Source organism: Hordeum vulgare, chromosome 7H (genome assembly GCF_904849725.1).
Source record: "Hordeum vulgare subsp. vulgare chromosome 7H, MorexV3_pseudomolecules_assembly, whole genome shotgun sequence".
NCBI classification, from domain to species: domain Eukaryota; kingdom Viridiplantae; phylum Streptophyta; class Magnoliopsida; order Poales; family Poaceae; genus Hordeum; species Hordeum vulgare.
In genome coordinates, this window is record NC_058524.1 from 520,653,912 (window position 1) to 520,673,310 (window position 19,399).

General features: G+C 40.6%; 1 protein-coding gene across 1 annotated transcript; it reads left to right on the forward strand.

The window, feature by feature from the left end:
- The first annotated feature begins 6,457 nt into the window (after positions 1–6,457).
- LOC123409363 (berberine bridge enzyme-like Cyn d 4) lies at positions 6,458–8,441 on the forward strand. The gene has a single exon (XM_045102289.1). It carries the CDS (start codon positions 6,566–6,568, stop codon positions 8,270–8,272), a length of 1,707 nt encoding a protein of 568 aa, XP_044958224.1. The 5' UTR covers positions 6,458–6,565; the 3' UTR covers positions 8,273–8,441.
- The last annotated feature ends 10,958 nt before the right edge of the window (positions 8,442–19,399 follow it).

Below are 19,399 nucleotides of genomic sequence, written 5' to 3' on the forward strand. Positions count from 1 at the left end.
CAAAACAAATCACGAACATTTGTTTTGTGTACGAACATTTTCTGAAATGCATGAAAAGTTTTTGAGTTCATGAGCATTTTTGACTCAACAAACATGTTTTGGATCGCTTACCTTTTTAAAAAAATTGGGGAACAAAATTTAAATTTTGTGTTTTTTACTTTTTGTGAACATTTTCTAAAATTTGATGGACACTTTTTGCAGATTCCTGAATACGTTTTGTGTACATATTTTGAAATGTATTTTCTGTACAAACATTTTTTGACCTTTTGTTTTGTGTACGGACATTTTGTGAAATGCATGATTTTTTTTAATTCATCAGCATCTTTTTAACTCAACAAACATATTTTTAATCGCTTCACTTTAAAAAAAATGGGGGAACAAATTTTAAAATTTGTGTCTTTTTTACTTTCTGTGAGCATTTTGTAAAATTTGATGGACACTTTTTGTAGATTCCCGAATATGTTTTGAACAAATGATCATTTTTTTCAAAATCAATAACATGATTTTATTTTCGGACTATTTATTTTTCAAATTGTGATTTTGTTTTGTAATTTGCAAACAGTTTTACAAATACACCAATATATTTTGAATCCATGAAACTTTTATAATTTCCTTCAAAAATCAAATTCACATGCATTTTATAATTTCTCGAGCGTTTCTTTAAAACTCACCATATTTGAAATTTGGAAACACCGAATTAATATAAAGAAGGAAGAGAACAGAATAAGAAAAGAAAAAAAAAGACAACGGAATTTAGACCCACAGATGGACCGGTCCGACTCATGAAGGCACACACATAGGGAAGGGCGTTGTGTGAGAAAAGGAAAAGGAAAAAAATGTGCAAGATGGGGATCAAACCCTGCTCTCCTGGCTGGAAATGCTAGGCCTCAACCACTACAACGCTAGTCCATTGGTTCTATTGTACTAACATCACCGTAAAATAACGAACTACACCACGACTTTTGAAAAATAAAGCGTTTTCTTTACTTATGAGTGACATAGTGGATAATTTATGTCAACTTTGGGGGTGATATTAATGACGGACGACCAGAAGCACTAATTGCTTTATCACTAGGTAAAGATTATATTTTTATTATCTATTATCTATTACTTCTTTCGTTTTAAAATAAGTGTCTTAAGCTTAGTATAACTTTGTAGTAGAACTAGTACAAAGTTGTGACAGTTATTTTGGGACGGAGGGAATATATACTTAAGACAAGAGGCAAACAAGCCATCACGTTTGTCTACATATATTAATGGTTGAGATTAAAACATAGAAATTGTACATAGAACATAAATCATGCACAATTAAGGTGTTGTTGGCACGCTCCTTTTAAAAAAATGTCGTTAGCATGCCCAAGTATACAACATTTCCCTAAAACGTATACAACAAAACATTCATATATAAGGAAATATAGACATCTCTAAATCATCACGTACCTACTGTTGAAAACAAGCAAGTCCTCTTTTACTAGGAGACGTGAAGAAGCCCAGGCCATAGGATTGACGAGCAAACTTGATGGGGCAAACGATAGTTTGATCGTATTGTACAAGGTGAATATTTTTTTTTTGAAAAAGTGGAGGAGTTCAGATCGGCATAGATAAGTTGCAAAAAAAATCATTGTCCATAGCATGTACGGCAGTGCAAGCCTAAGTAGGACTCCCTCCGTCTCTAAATATAAATCTTTTTAAAACTTTTATTAGAGGGCTACATATATACGAAGCAAAATAAATGAATCAACAATTTAAAACATGTCTATATATATATATATATATCTATATGTAGTATTTTATTAAAACCTTTAAAAAAACATATATTTAGGATCGAATGGAGTAGTACATATTTAAAGCTATACAGAGGACTCTTGGAACCAATGAAAAATGCACAGCTCTATACTCGGATGTTTCGAACCAGTAAAAAAGGCACGACTCTGTTTAAGAAAAGGACTCACACACATACCAAAGCAATACGTCCCGTGCATAAAAGTTTAGGAAAGCAGCGATGGTCAACCTATACAGGAAAAAAATAGTTGCCAAATTACTGTACTTTGAAGCTAAACTGAAAAAACCGACCGCTAATAACAGTTCTAAAGAAATGAAGATGTGTCATTTTCAAAGGTAAAATAAATTAATTTATGCTCACTTAATAAAGTCATGTAAAAAATTATCATCACATCATAGGAAACAAAAATGTTATTTTACAATATAAATGTTCATAATTTCATGGCAATATATATGCATAGAAGATATAACCGATGATACATGTTAGGGGGCTAGGGTGATGTCTAAATATCATATATTTTATGAACGAGAGAGTACAACCACATAGATACTGAGACTGTTTAGGGGAATGCGTAGTGTATGTAGATGCAAAAAAAATGCATATTTTATTAGGTAAATAAAAAGTAACCTCTATATTGGGCATACAAGTAGAACTATATTTTTGTATTCGTAAAAGTATGCTAAATCAGTGTAAATTTGCAAAACGTGTTCATGGGCTCCTTGATTTTCAACACGTGTTTGAGAGTTTTAAACATTTTTTCCTGAAATTTTAATTGCGGATTAGTAAATCATAAGAACATAGAACGGGGTAAGACAGAACATGGGTATGTGATCCAGTATGCGCTATATCATAAATTGTGAATAAAACTTAAGAAATTCAGTACTTTATTTGAATTTCATATCCCCATATATATCACATGTAAAGTTAAGCTACGAAAAACATAACCAAATGTGGCTTTAATCTCGGGTTCTGATATAATGGAGAATGTGGTACATTTGAAGTTTTTGTATATGCAGATATTGTTGGAATTATGCCCTAGAGGCAATAATAAATGTATAGTTATTATTATAATTCCTGTATCAAGATAATAGTTTATTATCCATGCTATAATTGTATTGAGTGAAGACTCATTTACATGTGTGGATACATAGACAAAACACCGTCCCTAGCATGCCTCTAGTTGGCTAGCCAGTTGATCGATGATAGTCAGTGTCTTCTGATTATGAACAAGGTGTTGTTGCTTGATAACTGGATCACGTCATTGGGAGAATCACGTGATGGACTAGACCCAAACTAATAGACGTAGCATGTTGATCGTGTCATTTTGTTGCTACTGTTTTCTGCGTGTCAAGTATTTATTCCTATGACCATGAGATCATATAACTCACTGACACCGGAGGAATGCTTTGTGTGTATCAAACGTCGCAACGTAACTGGGTGACTATAAAGATGCTCTACAGGTATCTCCGAAGGTGTTAGTTGAGTTAGTATGGATCAAGACTGGGATTTGTCACTCCGTGTGACGGAGAGGTATCTCGGGGCCCACTCGGTAATTCAACATCACACACAAGCCTTGCAAGCAATGTAACTTAGTGTAAGTTGCGGGATCTTGTATTACGGAACGAGTAAAGAGACTTGCCGGTAAACGAGGTTGAAATAGGTATACGGATACTGACGATCGAATCTCGGGCAAGTAACATACCGAAGGACAAAGGGAATGACATACGGGATTATACGAATCCTTGGCACTGAGGTTCAAACGATAAGATCTTCGTAGAATATGTAGGATCCAATATGGGCATCCAGGTCCCGCTATTGGATATTGACCGAGGAGTCTCTCGGGTCATGTCTACATAGTTCTCGAACCCGCAGGGTCTTCACACTTAAGGTTCGACGTTGTTTTATGCGTATTTGAGTTATATGGTTGGTTACCGAATGTTGTTCGGAGTCCCGGATGAGATCACAGACGTCACGAGGGTTTCCGGAACGGTCCGGAAACGAAGATTGATATATAGGATGACCTCATTTGATTACCGGAAGGTTTTTCGGAGTTACCGGGAATGTACCGGGAATGACGAATGGGTTCCGGGAGTTCACCGGAAGGGGGCAACCCACTCCGGGGAAGCCCATAGGTATTTGGGGGGTCACACCAGCCCTTAGTGGGCTGGTGGGACAGCCCACCAATCCCCTATGCGCCAAGAAAGAAAAAATCAAAGGAAAAAAAAAAAGGAAGAAGTGGGAAGGGGGAAGGACTCCCTCCCACCAAACCAAGTAGGACTCGGTTTGGGGGGGGAGAGTCCTCCCCCCTGGCTCGGCCGACCCCTTGGGGATCCCTTGGACCCCAAGGCAAGGTCCCCCTCCCTCCTCCTATATATATGGGGCTTTTAGGGCAGATTTGAGACGACTTTCTCACGACTGCCCGACCACATACCTCCATAGTTTTTCCTCTAGATCGTGTTTCTGCGGAGCTCGGGCGGAGCCCTGCTGAGACAAGATCATCACCAACCTCCGGAGCGCCGTCACGCTGCCGGAGAACTCTTCTACCTCGCCGTCTCTCTTGCTGGATCAAGAAGGCCGAGATCATCGTCGAGCTGTACGTGTGCTGAACGCGGAGGTGCCGTCCGTTCGGTACTAGATCGTGGGACTGATCGCGGGATTGTTCGCGGGGCGGATCGAGGGACGTGAGGACGTTCCACTACATCAACCGCGTTCTCTAACGCTTCTGCTGTACGATCTACAAGGGTACGTAGATCACTCATCCCCTCTCGTAGATGGACATCACCATGATAGGTCTTCGTGCGCGTAGGAAAATTTTTGTTTCCCATGCGACGTTCCCCAACAGATATAAATCTGCAATATATAAAAGGAAAGCAAAAAATCATATAAAAATTCAATGAATGGCATAAATAGGGATAATTTGGACATATTTAACATAATATATGTGATTTATGTTTAAATTCGCAGATGATAAAAATGGCATTGAAAGTTAACAAGAATGAGCTATGACGAGAGTCACGTGAATATTTTATTTCGCATTATCTGACAAATACACACCGACGACTGTATAATAAAGAGTAATGAATAATAGATCAAACATTGATCCATGGAAGCATCAGGAAAGTTGATATTCAATTAATCAAAAATTCAATTAAAACACAAAAAGCGATGAAGTCCCTGAAGTAAGATAACACAATGATATATTGGCATTCAATATTCTTTTAGAATTCTTGGTGTGGAGTTTCTGAAAAATTTCTATATGCTTCAGAAATACACATGCTGAATGATTGTAAGAACAAATCCATATAAATGTGAGTGTCATATATCTTCGGTCATCACATAGCGAGGTCTTAGAAATAATCTAATATGCTTTCATGAATTTTTAATATTAATTTATACATACTTTCTCGACACATACATACACACTAATTACACATATTTTCTAAATTTGACATTATATATAAATGCTAATGCTAACGTGTTAATTCTTGATGAAAATACTACAATTTGTAACTACATGAACCAATATCTTGCATGCCTAATGAATAGTCATATTTATATATGTTTATAATAGAAATCACAATTACATTAATTATGTCTTTAGTGGGAAATGTACAATCCCATATGGACTAGAAAAGATTGTGAGTGTCTTTTTTTACCTTTTTCAAATTTAGCCGCGTTCTTTCAAGGTAGTAGCTCATCACCAAGTTCAGATCGGTTGTAGAACAATATAAGGAAGGCTTTCAGTCCATCATGCATTTGGGGTAGTAATCGTGTCTTTGAGAGGTACATGAAAACATGTTAAGATTCATAGAGTCATAACAAGGTGGGGACAACAAAATAAATAAATAAAATCACTGCTCGAGAAAGAATTATATGTAAGTTATTAACTAGCATGGTAACCTGTGCTGAGTTTGTAGTTGTCAAACATTCTATTGTGCTTAATTTATAATCTACTATATAGAATAGCTATAGGCGAAGTGGGCAAAGACAGGTAAACACTAAAATGCTTCTAAAATCAATATGGTATATAAATACACAAATACATCGATAGATAACAAACCTAGCCGCGCAAATGCGCTTGGTGACCCCGCTAGTTATTGTTATTATTATTATTATTATTATTATTATTATTATTATTATTATTATTATTATTATTATTATTATTACTAATACTATAGATTATAGATAGATATAGATATAGATATAGATATAGATATAGATATTATTATTATATTATTACTATATTATTATTAGTAATACTTTAGTATTATTATTATTACTATATTATTATTATTATTACTACTACTACTATTACTATATAGATTATAGATAGATATAGATATAGATTATAGATATAGATATAGATATAGATATAGATATAGATTATAGATATCGATTATAAATTATAATATAGATTATAGCTTATAGATTATAGATAAAGATTGGGTTCACACGGTTGGTGGGTTCATTAAATATTTTTTTTTTCCTGTATGTACAGAATGAGTGGGTGAGCAGGTTTCCAAAGTTGGTTGTGGTTATCTAGCATTTGGGCGAAAAAAAAACATTAACGCTGTAGTTAAAGCAAATTCAATTTTCAACCGTCCCGCATGAAACGCTCTTCAGTTCCCCGCGTTAAATAAGTGAATGACTACTAGTGCTTGGACCAAACGCAGGGCAGTGCTCCATCCAATTTGCGACGCGCGAGGGCGATCACCGCATCGCGCATTGTCCTGTAGAAACGGAGACCTTGACTCAGTGAAACATTCCACATTTAGCTCACCAATGGATCCGCGGTTTAGGATCTCGGAGGACGAGAGGTGCGCGTCCGAGGCCTCCTATATAAGCTCACCGCCTCTCCTTGCGATGACGTACACACAGTCACACTACACACCACAAGGCATTCCAAGCTCTCGATCGGCTACAATGGCGAGCTCGAGGGCCTTCGCTTTGGTGCTCCTCCTCTGTGCCTTGTCCTGCCACCACGCCGCCGCCACCTACGCGCCGGTGCCCGCCAAGGAGGACTTCCTCGGATGCCTCGTGAAGGAGATACCAGCCCGCCTCCTCTACGCCAAGAGCTCGCCCGCCTACCCCACCGTCCTGGCGCAGACCATCAGGAACTCCAGGTGGTCGACGCCGGAGAACGTGAAGCCGCTCTACATCATCACCCCCACCAACGCTTCCCACATCCAGTCCGCGGTGGTGTGCGGCCGTCGGCACGGCGTCCGCCTCCGCGTGCGGAGCGGCGGCCACGACTACGAGGGCCTGTCGTACCGGTCCGAGAAACCCGAGACTTTCGCCGTCGTCGACCTCAACAACATGCGTACGGTGACGGTCGATGCCAAGGCCAGCACGGCGTGGGTCGACTCCGGCGCGCAGCTCGGCGAGCTCTACTACGCCATCTCCAAGAGCAGCCCCGTGCTCGGGTTCCCGGCCGGCGTTTGCCCGTCCATAGGCGTCGGCGGCAACTTCGCGGGCGGCGGCTTCGGCATGCTGCTGCGCAAGTACGGCATCGCCGCCGAGAACGTCATCGACGTCAAGGTGGTCGACGTCAACGGCACGCTGCTAGACAAGAGCTCCATGAGCGCGGACCACTTCTGGGCTGTCAGAGGCGGCGGCGGAGAGAGCTTCGGCATCGTCGTCTCGTGGCAGGTGAAGCTCGTGCCGGTGCCTCCTACCGTGACCGTGTTCAAGATTCCCAAGACAGTGAAAGAAGGCGCCGTAGACCTCATCAACAAGTGGCAAACGGTCGCGCCGGCCCTTCCCGGCGACCTCATGATCCGCGTCATCGCTATGGGGGACAAAGCGACGTTCGAGGCCATGTACCTGGGCACCTGCAAAACCCTGACGCCGCTGATGACCAGCAAATTCCCCGAGCTTGGCATGAACCCCTATGACTGCAACGAGATGTCGTGGATCAAGTCCACCCCCTTCATCCACCTCGGCAACAAGGCCACCCTGGACGACCTCCTCAACCGGAACAACAGCTTCAAGCCCTTCGCCGAATACAAGTCGGACTACGTCTACGAGCCCGTCCCCAAGCCGGTGTGGGAGCAGATCTTCGGCTGGCTCGTGAAGCCCGGCGCTGGGATCATGATCATGGACCCATACGGCGCCACCATCAGCGCCACCCCCGAAGCGGCGACGCCGTTCCCTCACCGCAAGGGCGTCCTCTTCAACATCCAGTACGTCAACTACTGGTTCGCCGAGGCAGCCGGCGCCGCGCCGCTGCAGTGGAGCAAGGACATTTACAAGTTCATGGAGCCGTACGTGAGCAAGAACCCTAGGCAGGCGTATGCCAACTACAGGGACATCGACCTCGGCAGGAACGAAGTGGTGAACGACATCTCAACCTACAGCAGCGGCAAGGTGTGGGGCGAGAAGTACTTCAAGGGAAATTTCCAAAGGCTCGCCATCACCAAGGGCAAGGTGGATCCTCAGGACTACTTCAGGAACGAGCAGAGCATCCCGCCGCTGGTCGAGAAGTACTGATCGAGGCTCTAGTGCGTGTTTGGCGTTTCACATGCCCAACTAGTAGTAGAATATAAGGATCGCGCGTAGGCGTTTTTTCATTCTTTCTTATGTTACTTCTCTATGTACCCTGCTCACTGCATTTGGTTCGTAGTGAATAAATGATGGAGCTTGTGCATCTTCGACTTTATTCTGGTGGTCAGTAAAATTTCTACTGGCTGCAACCTTTCTCTTTTTTGGACCCGCTTTCGGCAAAAGCTGAGTGGTCAGTAATTTTTGTCTATGTTTTTTTTGTTTGAATAATATGCATGTTAATTAGAATTATCCCCTCCGCCTCAAAATAAGTGTCGCAAATTTAGTACTAAGTTAGTATAAATTTAATACTAAAGCAGCGACACTTATTTTGGGACGGAGAAAGTATTATACATATATGATATGCATGAATCTACATACAATAGATATGTTAATAATAATTATTGGAGGTTTGATCAATGCTAATATATAGATTATGGTAAAAAATATTTGCATGGATGCAAACTTGGATATATAAATTATCATATTTTCTTATATTGATATAATATCTGCATTGTGTATCCAATCAGATCGATGACCGATATGGTATAGATGGAACTTTGATATCGATATATATGATGGATTATATTAAATAATATGGATATGTGTATAGAGATTACGATAAAATTATCACAATTGTTTTGATCACATGGATAGATTCAGATTATATGGATAGATATGATAACCTTTGCTCATATAGATCGATTACGACTAAAATAATTGATTATATGGATCGTTGATACGGGTAGATGCATGGATGGATAATATGATATGGATGTAGCTAGATAGATTTAATTTCAAATTTGCTATTGCACATCTAGATGTAAAATAGCTATCTCACATCTAAGTCCATAATCGTTGGATTGTTTATCTTCAGAATTCGTGCACGGGCTTGATGGCTTGATCTTGCGGTTGTCCCGCTTTTCGTCCGTCAATCTGTAAATCTCGGGCAGTTTTTGATCCCGGGGTTGCTAGTCGCACGACTTTTCCAATTTAGCACTGCAGGCGTCGATTTCTTTGATTTTCACCTAACCGGCGCCTGCAGCCACGTTATCTGGGCTCGACCCATTTTGTTCGCCTGTCCATTCCCTTATCGCCTGTTTGTAAAGGGTAAAAAATTGGCTAGAACTAGATTCGAACCGAGGAGCCCCTACTCCAGCCAACGAGTGGTAACCACCTCGCACGTATACTTATTTGCTTATATACGTCATTCTTTTCCTTATCACCATTTCTTTCATTTCTTCTGTTCTTCATTTTCGATTTTTCCTTTTTTCTATTTCGTGTTTTCGTTTTTTTTTAATTTTCCTTCGTACTCAGTCGTTTATTTTTTAATCCATCCACAATTTTCTAAAATTGATGTATTTTTTCTAAATTCAGTGTTTTTTAAAATTTGATATGTTTGTTTTCAAATTTTATGAAGTTTTTCAAATCCAATGAACTTTATTTAAGAAATCAATGAACTTTTTTCAAGGTTGATGATTTTTTTCCTTTAAATTTGTGAACTTTTTTAGAAATGGTGAACTTTTTTCAAACTTGATGAACTTTTTCAAAATTCAGTGAACCTTTTTCAATTCCAATGAACATCTTTTTTTAAATTCGATGAAATGTTTAGAAAAAATGATAATCTTTTTTAAAAATCCACTAAACCTTTTCAGATCCAAGGTATTTTTTAAAAAATTCGATGAACTTCTTAGAAAAAATGATGATATTTTTTAAAAGAGATAATATCACTGGTGGTGTCTAAACTTGGCATGGACGTTCAGTTTAGTGCCTTAACTTGAAAAATACACCTAATGCGTGCCTTAACTTGACATTTTGATTCAAATACGGTGACATATACGTTTGCGTACGACTCGGGTGTTGACTGGCTTGACAGCGTGGCGTGAGACTGTTTGTCTTTTTTCACAACAACCCCGGATTGATTTCTCCCTCACAGAAAAGCAACAGTCTCGGTGGGATAGGGCAGCAAATAGACTAAAATTTGACATTATATACAGTAAAATTTGACAGCAAAAACACTGAAGTTTGACATCACATACAATGAAAGCAGAATCACATGGTCATTAGATTTCAGGATAACAGCTTCATTACAGCAAAAGAGTCTTCTAAACAAACAGATCGATTTCATTGATGAACTTAGTTGCATTGCATAAAGTTCAGTCATGAAATTCTGCGTCACATGTGGATGAAGTCATCATCCCACTCATCCCCTCCAGGTACATTTTGTGTGATAGGCTCTTCCTCTGTTGCCAGATGTGAATTATGTGCATCAGGTCCAAACATCAAGTTCCAAAAACCAGCCCCTGGTCCAGTCCTTCCCCCATTGTCATACAAACTTGCTCTCCCACCATTTCCTCTTCCGCTTCGTCCTCCTCTTGTCCTTCCACTTCCTTCCACTTTTCCGCCGCCGCAAGCTTCCGTTTCCGCGAGATCTCATCTGGAGACCCTTCCCGGTGCCCTGCCGGAGGGGACTTTGGAGCTGGAGGGCTTCTACATCAACATCATCGCCTCTCCAATGACTCGTGAGTAGTCTACTTCAGACCTATGGGTCCGTAGTTAGTAGCTAGATGACTTCTTCTCTCTCTTGGATCTTCAATACAAAGTTCTCCATGATCTTCATGGAGATCTATCCGATGTAATCCTCTTTGGCGGTGTGTTTGTCGAGATCCGATGAGTTGTGGATTTGTGATCAGATTATCTATGAATTATATTTGAGTCTTTGCCGATTTCTTATTTGCATGATTTGATATCCTTGTAAGTCTCTCTGAGTCTTGGGTTTTGTTTGGCCAACTAGATCTATGATTCTTGCAATGGGAGAAGTGCTTGGTTTTGGGTTCATACTGTGCGGTGACCTTTCCCAGTGACAGAAGGGGAAGCAAGGCACGCATCATGTTGTTGCCATCAAGGGTAACAAGATGGGCTTTCATCATAGATTTGAGATTGTCCATCTACATCATGTCATCTTGCTTAAGGCGTTACTCTGTTCTTATGAACTCAATACACTAGATGCATGCTGGATAGCGGTCGACGTGTGGAGTAATAGTACTAGATGCAGAAAGTATCGGTCTACTTGTTTTGGACGTGATGCCTATATGTATGATTATTTCCATAGATAACGTCATGACTTTGCGCGGTTCTATCAATTTCTCGACAGTAATTCGTTCACCCACCGTCTACTTGCTTTCATGAGAGAAGCCACTAGTGAACACTACGGCCCCGGGTCTATTCACAACTATCGTCTCCACTTTTACTTTTACTTTGCTTTGTTTACTTTTTGCTTTGAGTTCTCACTTTGCAAACAATATATAAGGGATTGACAACCCCTTCATAGCGTTGGGTGCAAGCTCTTTGTGTTTGTGCAGGTACTTGTGACTTGACGCGATCCTCCTACTGGATTGATACCTTGGTTCTCAAACCTAGGGAAATACTTACCGCCGCTGTGCTACATCACCCTTTCCTCTTCAAGGGAACACGAACGCAAGGCTCCCAAGGCCGTGGGGGAATCCTTTGCATATTTGCCAAGGAAGTCCCTATAGGCGTAGCCCGAAGCAGAAGGATTCTTGGCGCCGTTGCCAGGGAAGGTCTTTTGTTGCCGTAGCAGAAGTATTTCTGGCGCCGTTGCCGGGGAGAGATCAAGTCAAGATCTATCCAAGTAAGTGTCACAAACTCATCTCTTGCATTTACCTTTTTTGCCAGTTGCCTCTTGTTTTCCTCTCCCCCACTTCATATTTTCCATTTTCATTTGCCTTTCTCCTTTGCCGTTTTCATTTGCCTTTTTGTCGTTCTCTTTTGCCCGTTTCAGTCGCTTACTTCCTGCTGGTTTGTGTGTGGGATAGTCCATCAATGGCTAGACCCACCACTCCAAACGATACCCCTGAGAACGAAGTTCTCAATTTCAAGAAGAATGAGGAACAAAATTTAAAGGACGCTTGGTACAGGATTTGCAATGCTCAAAGTAGATCTACTCGTAAGCAATCCACTACCGTTCTTCTTCGTAGTTTTTATGTTGGAATCTCTCCTTGGAATAGGTATATTCTTGATACCATCGTAGGAGGGAATTTTTTGGGGAGCCATACTGTTGACTCCTATGGAGCTATCATGAATTTGGTAGGCTCACCCCCGCTCATGGTTAATGGAACTTCCTTGACCTTGGAACACGTGATGCAAAGGCTTGACGCCATTGAAAACAAAATTGCCACAATTGAACTTATTGAGGATTTGGATAGAAAGATCCACAATCAAATTACTCACTACGGATCCAAAGTGGGAATGGTTTTGAAAAATTAAAGGGAGAAGGAACCTATAGTTAATGATTCCTCTAGAATTGGCAAACTAGAAGATGTCATAACCAACTTGGGTTCCGCTTTTGCCGCTGTGCAAAATACTCCAAATCTCACTCTCAAAAAGACCGTCAAGTCTGTTTTTGTTCCTAAAGCTAGTGGTGAGTCATCCAATAAAGATGAAGATCTTAAGATGATAAGTGATCACACTACTTATGGTTTGAGCACCAAAGATGACTATACGTGATTCCATCACCTTATGCCTAACTAAGGGCATTAAACAATAGCGCTTGTTGGCAGGCAACCCAACGAATCTATCATTTTTCTTTCTGTTTTGTGTTTTCCACACTTTCATAATTCTGTTATGATTGTGTTTTTTGTGTTTCTTTTGCGTTTGTGCCAAGTGAAACCATTATGATTAGTCTTGGGGATGATCGTTTGATCGTGCTGGAAAAGACAGAAACTTTCTGCTCAAGAAAAGAATTTTGATTTTTTTTTCTGTGAGAGCTTTTGAGTTGATTCTTTTTCTGCTGATTGCTACGCAAATGCTTCAGACTGTCGTAATTTTTCAGAATTTTTGAAGTAACATAAGTATACGAAGTATACAGATTGCTACAGACTGGTCTGCTGTTAACATATTCTGTTTTTGTTGAGTTGGTTGCTTATTTTGATGAAACTATGGATAGTATCGGGGGGTATTAGCCATGGAAGATTGAAAATACAGTAAACCAACATCAACATAAGTAGAATTTAAGCTTGCTACAGTACCTAAGGAAGTGGTGATTTGCTTTCTTATACTAATGATATCACAAGTTTCTGTTTAAGTTTCGTGTTGTGAAGTTTTCAAGTTTTGGGTGAATTTCTTATGGACAAATGGATAGAGTGGAAAGATCTCAAGCTTATAGATGCCCAAGGAACCCCAAGTTGATTCAAGGATGCCGAAAAAGCCTAAGCTTGGGGATGCCCCGGGAAGGCATCCCCTCTTTCGTCTTCAATCCATCGGTAACGTTACTTGGGGCTATATTTTTATTCACCACATGTTATGTGTTTTGCTTGGAGCGTCTTGTATCGTAGGAGTCTTTTATTTTTGTTGTGTCACAATCTTTTTTGCTGCACACCTAGAGAGAGAGAGACATGCACTCACCGTGATTTTGTCGAGCTTCACTTATATCCTTTGGTTAGACAATTCAGCTCACATGTGTTTCACTTGTATCTTTTGAGCTAGTTGATTTTGCTCTTTGTGTTTCACTTCTATCTTTTAGAGCACAGAAGCGCGTGGCATGGTAGTTGATCTATGCTATGAAAGTAGTCTCAAAAGGGGTAGTTATCCAAAGGGATATGAAAACTTCCACCTTCTTGTGCATTGAGTAGTTAGAGAAGTTTGATTCATCTCAATTAGCTTTGAGTTGTGGTTGTGGTAATATTGAAGTTATACTAGTAAGGTGTTGTGGATCTACAAATACTTGTGTTAAAGTTAGTGATTCCCGTAGCATGCACGTATGGTGAACCGCTATGTGATGAAGTCTGAGCATGATTAGTTTATTGATTGTCATCCTTTGTGTGGCGGTCGGGATCGCGCGATGGTTTATACCTACCAACCCTTCCCCTAGGAGTATGCGTTGAATGCTTTGTTTCGATTACTACTAAATTTTTTGCAACAAGTATATGAGTACTTCATGACTAATGTTGAGTCCATGGTTTAGATGCACTTTCACCTTTCACCATCACTATCTTCTTTAGTGCCGTGCAACTTTCGCTGGTGCACAAAATCCACCATTAGCCTCCCTCAAAATAGCCACCATACCTACCTACTATGGCTTTTTCAAATCCATTCCGAGATATATTGCCATGAAACTACCACCATGACATGTGCCACCACTTCTACATTGCCATTGCATGATCATAAGATAGCTAGCATGATGTTTCCATTGATGTCTATGCCATGCTAGATCATTGTCACGGTACACTACCGAAGGCATTTCATATAGAGTCATCATTGCTCTAAGTTTTGAGTTGTAAGTGTGATGATCATCATTGAAGGAGCATTGTCCCATGTGAGGAAATAAAAGAGGCCAGCGAAGCCCATTTACAAAAAAGAGGCCAAAGATGCCCACAAAAATATAAAAATATAAAAGAGAGGCCAAAGAGCTCACCAAAAAAATGAGATAAAAAGAGAGAAGGGACAGTGCTACTATCTTTCCACACTTGTGCTTATTAAGCACCATGATCTTCATGATTGAGAGTCTCTCGTTTTGTCACCACCATATAGCTAGTGGGAAATTTTCATTATATAACTTGACTTGTATATTCCAATGATAGGCTTCCTCAAAATTGCCTTAGGTCTTCGTGAGCAAGCAAGTTGGATGCACACCCACTAGTTTTCTTTAAGAGCTTTCACATACTCCTAGCTCTAGTGCATCATTTGTATGGCAATCCCTACTCATTCACATTGATATCTATTGATGAGCATCTCCATAGCTCATTGATATGCCTAGTCAATGTGACCATCTTCTCCTTGTTTGCCTTGCAACCTCCACCACACTCCATTCCACTTATAGTGCTAAAACCATTGCTCACGCTCATGTATTGCGTGAGAGTTGAAAAAGTTTGAGAAAGTAAAGTGTGAAAACAATTACTTGGCCAATACCGAGGTTGTGCATGATTTAAATTCGTTGTGCAAGGATGATAGAGCATAGCCAGACTATATGATTTTGTAGGGATAACTTTCTTTTGGCCTTGTTATTTTGAAAGTTCATGATTACCTTGCTAGTTTGCTTGAAGTATTATTGTCTCCACGTCAATAGCAAACTATTGTTTTGAATCTAACAGATCTGAACATTCATGCCACATAAGAGGAGTTACAAAGGACATCTATGCTAGGTAGCATGAAAGCATCAAAAATTCATTCTTTATCACTTCCCTACTCGAGGACGAGCAGGAGTTAAGCTTGGGGATGCTTGATACGTCTCAAACGTATCTATAATTTTTGTTGGTTTCTTGCTGTTATCTTGTCAACTTTGGATGTTTTATATACCTTTTATATTTTTTCTGGGAGTAACTTATTAATTCAGTGCCAAGTGCCAGTTCCTGTTTTTCTCTGTTTTTGACTCTTTTCAGATCTGATTTTGGAACGGAGTCCAAACGGAATAAAATCCCCGAAATGAATTTTTTCAGAACAGAAGAAGATCGGGGGACTTGAGGGCCAAGGCAGGAGGCCCACAGGGAGCCCACAAGCCCTGTGGCCGTGGCTAGGGGGGCCGCGGCAACCAGGCTTGTGGCCTCCCTGGAGCTCCACTGCGCTAGCTCTTTGGCCTATATATTCCCTAAAATCCCAGAAAAAATCAGGGCGTCCACGAAACCACTTTTCCGCCGCCGCAAGCTTCCATTTCCGTGAGATCTCATCTGGAGACCCTTCCCGGTGCCTTGCCGGAGGGGACTTTGGAGCTAGAGGGCTTCTACATCAACATCATCGCCTCTCCAATGACTCGTGAGTAGTCTACTTCAGACCTACGAGTCCGTAGTTAGTAGCTAGATGGATTCTTGTCTCTCTTGCATATTCAATACAAAGTTCTCCATGATCTTCATGGAGATCTATCCGATGTAATCCTCTTTGGCGGTGTGTTTGTCGAGATCCGATGAATTGTGGATTTGTGATCAGATTATCTATGAATTACATTTGAGTCTTTGCTGATTTCTTATTTGCATGATTTGATATCCTTGTAAGTCTCTCCGAGTCTTGGGTTTTGTTTGGCCAACTAGATCTATGATTCTTGCAATGGGAGAAATGCTTGGTTTTGGGTTCATACAGTGCGATGACCTTTCCCAGTGACAGAAGGGGCAGCAAGGCACGCATCGTGTTGTTGCCAACAAGGGTAACAAGATGGGCTTTCATCATAGATTTGAGATTGTCCATCTACATCATGTCATCTTGCTTAAGGCGTTACTCTGTTCTTATGAACTCAATACACTAGATGCATGCTGGATAGCGTTCGACGTGTGGAGTAATAGTACTAGATGCAGAAAGTATCGGTCTACTTGTTTTGGACGTGATGCCTATATGTATGACCATTGCCATAGATAACGTCATGACTTTGCGTGGTTCTATGAATTGCTCGACAGTACTTCGTTCACCCACCGTCTACGTGCTTTCATGAGAGAAGCCACTAGTGAACACTACGGCCCCCGGGTCTATTCACAACTATCGTCTCCACTTTTACTTTGCTTTGTTTACGTTTTGCTTTCAGTTCTCACTTTGCAAACAATCTATAAGGGATTGAAAACCCCTTCACATCGTTGGGTGCAAGCTCTTTGTGTTTGTGCAGGTACTTGTGACTTGACGCGATCCTCCTACTGGATTGATACCTTGGTTCTCAAACTGAGGAAAATACCTACCGCCGCTGTGCTACATCACCCTTTCCTCTTCAAGGGAACACCAACGCAAGGCTCCAAGGCTGCGGGGGAATTCTTTGCATATTTGCCAAGGAAGTCCCTATATGCGTAGCCTGTAGCAGAAGGATTACTGGCGCCGTTGCTAGGGAAGGTCTTTTGTTGCCGTAGCACATCCCCAAGCTTAACTCCTGCTCGTCCTCGAGTAGGGAAGTGAAAAAGAATGAATTTTTGATGTGGAATGCTACCTAGCATAGTTGTACTTTGCATCTTCTTTCACGTGGAATGAATGTTCAGATCCGTAAGATTCGAAACAATAGTTTGCTATTAACATGAAAACAATAATACTTCAAGCAAACTAGCAAGGTAATCATGAAATTTCGAAATAACAAGGCCAAAGAAAGTTATCCCTACAAAATCATATAGTATGGCTATGCTCCATCATCCTCACACAACTAATGTAAATCATGCACATCCGCGGTATTGGCCAACTAATTGTTTTCGCACTCTTACTTTCTCAAACTTTTTATAACTATCATGCAATACATGAGCGCGGGCCATGGATATAGCACTATAGGTGGAATAGAGTGTGGTGGTGGTTGTGAGACAAAAAGGAGGAGATGGTCACATTGACTCGGTGTATCAATAGGCTATGGAGATACCCATTAATAGATATCAATGTGAATGAGTAGGGATTGCCATACAAGAGATGCACTAGAGCTAGAAGTATGTGAAAGCTCAAAAGGAAAACTAGTGGGTGTGCATCCAACTTGCTTGCTCACGAAGACCTAGGGCAATTTTGAGGAAGGCCATCATTGGAATATACAAGCCAAGTTATATAATGAAGATTCCCACTAGCATATGGTGGTGACAAAGCAAGAAGCTCTCAATCATGAAGAACATGGTGCTATCATGAAGCACAAGTGTGGAAAAAGATAGTAGCATTGTCCCTTCTGTCTTTTTCTCTCCCTTTTTTTTCATTTGGGCTCTTAGGCCTCTTTTTTCTTTTCTTTTCTTTTCTCCTTTTTTTTTTGGGCTCTTTGGCCTCTTTTTTTTATTTCCTCACATGGGACAATGCTCTAATAATGATGATCATCACACTTTTATTTACTCACAACTTAAAGATCACAAGGATGACTCCATAGGAAATGCCTCCGGCAGTGTACCAGGATGTGCAACGATCTAGCATGGCATATGACGTTGAAACATCTCGCTAGCTATCTTACGATCATGCAATGGCAATATGAGAGTGACGGGACAAGTCACGAGACGAAACAGTGGGAGTTGCATGGCAATATATCATGGAATGGCTATGAAAATGCCATAGTAGGTAGGTATGGTGGCTGTTTTGAGGAAGGAATTTGGTGGGTTTGTGTACCCGCGAGAATTGCACGGAACTAGAGAGGCTAGCAATGGTGGAAGGTGAAAGTGCATCTATACCATGGGCTCACATTAGTCATGAAGAACTCACATACTTGTTGCGAAAGTTTTTATTAGTAATCGAAACAAAGTGCTAAACGCATACTCTGAGGGGAAGGGTTGGTAGGTGTAAACCATCGCGCGATCCCGACCTCAACACAAAGGATCACATTCAATAGATCAATTATGTTCCGACTTCCTAATATAGCGGTTCACCATATGTGCATGCTACGGGAATCACTAACTTCAACACAAGTATTTCTAGATTCACAACACCCTACTAACATAACTCTTAATATTACCGAATCCACGTCTCAAAACTAATTGAGAGGAATCAAAACTTCTCTTTCTATTCAAAGCACATGAAGATGGATGTTTTTGTATCCTCTTTGGGTACCTATCACATTTGGGACTATTTTCATAGCATAAGCCAACTACAAAATCATGCACTGCCGTGCTCTAAAGATATAAGTGAAGCACAAGAGAAAAAGTATCTAGCTCAAAAGATATAAGTGAAGCACAATGAGCATTCTAGCAAAATCATGATGAGTGCATGTCTCTCTATCTCTAAAAAAGGTGTGCAGCAAGGATTATTGTGACCAAACAAAAATAAAAGACTCCTAAGATACAAGACGCTCCAAGCAAAAGACATATCATGTGGTGAATAAAAATATAGCTCCAAGTAATGTAACCGATGGATTGAAGACGAAAGAGGGGATGCCTTCCCGGGGCATCCCCAAGCTTAGGCTTTTTGGTGTCCTTGAATTTGGCTTGGGATGCCTTGGGTATCCCCAAGATTGAGCTCTTTCCACTCCTTATCTCTTTGTCCATGAGAACATCACCCAAAACTTGAAAACTTCACAACACAAAACTTAAACAGAAACTTGTGATAACATTAGTACAAGAAAACAAACTACCACTTCTTTTGGGACTGTAGAAAACTTGAATTCCATCTATATTGATGATGGGATACTGTATTCTCACTTTTCCA

Bases quoted from the DNA above. Each gene is read 5' to 3' on its own strand.
- LOC123409363 (XM_045102289.1), top strand. From the start codon at position 6,566: ATGGATCCGCGGTTTAGGATCTCGGAGGACGAGAGGTGCGCGTCCGAG.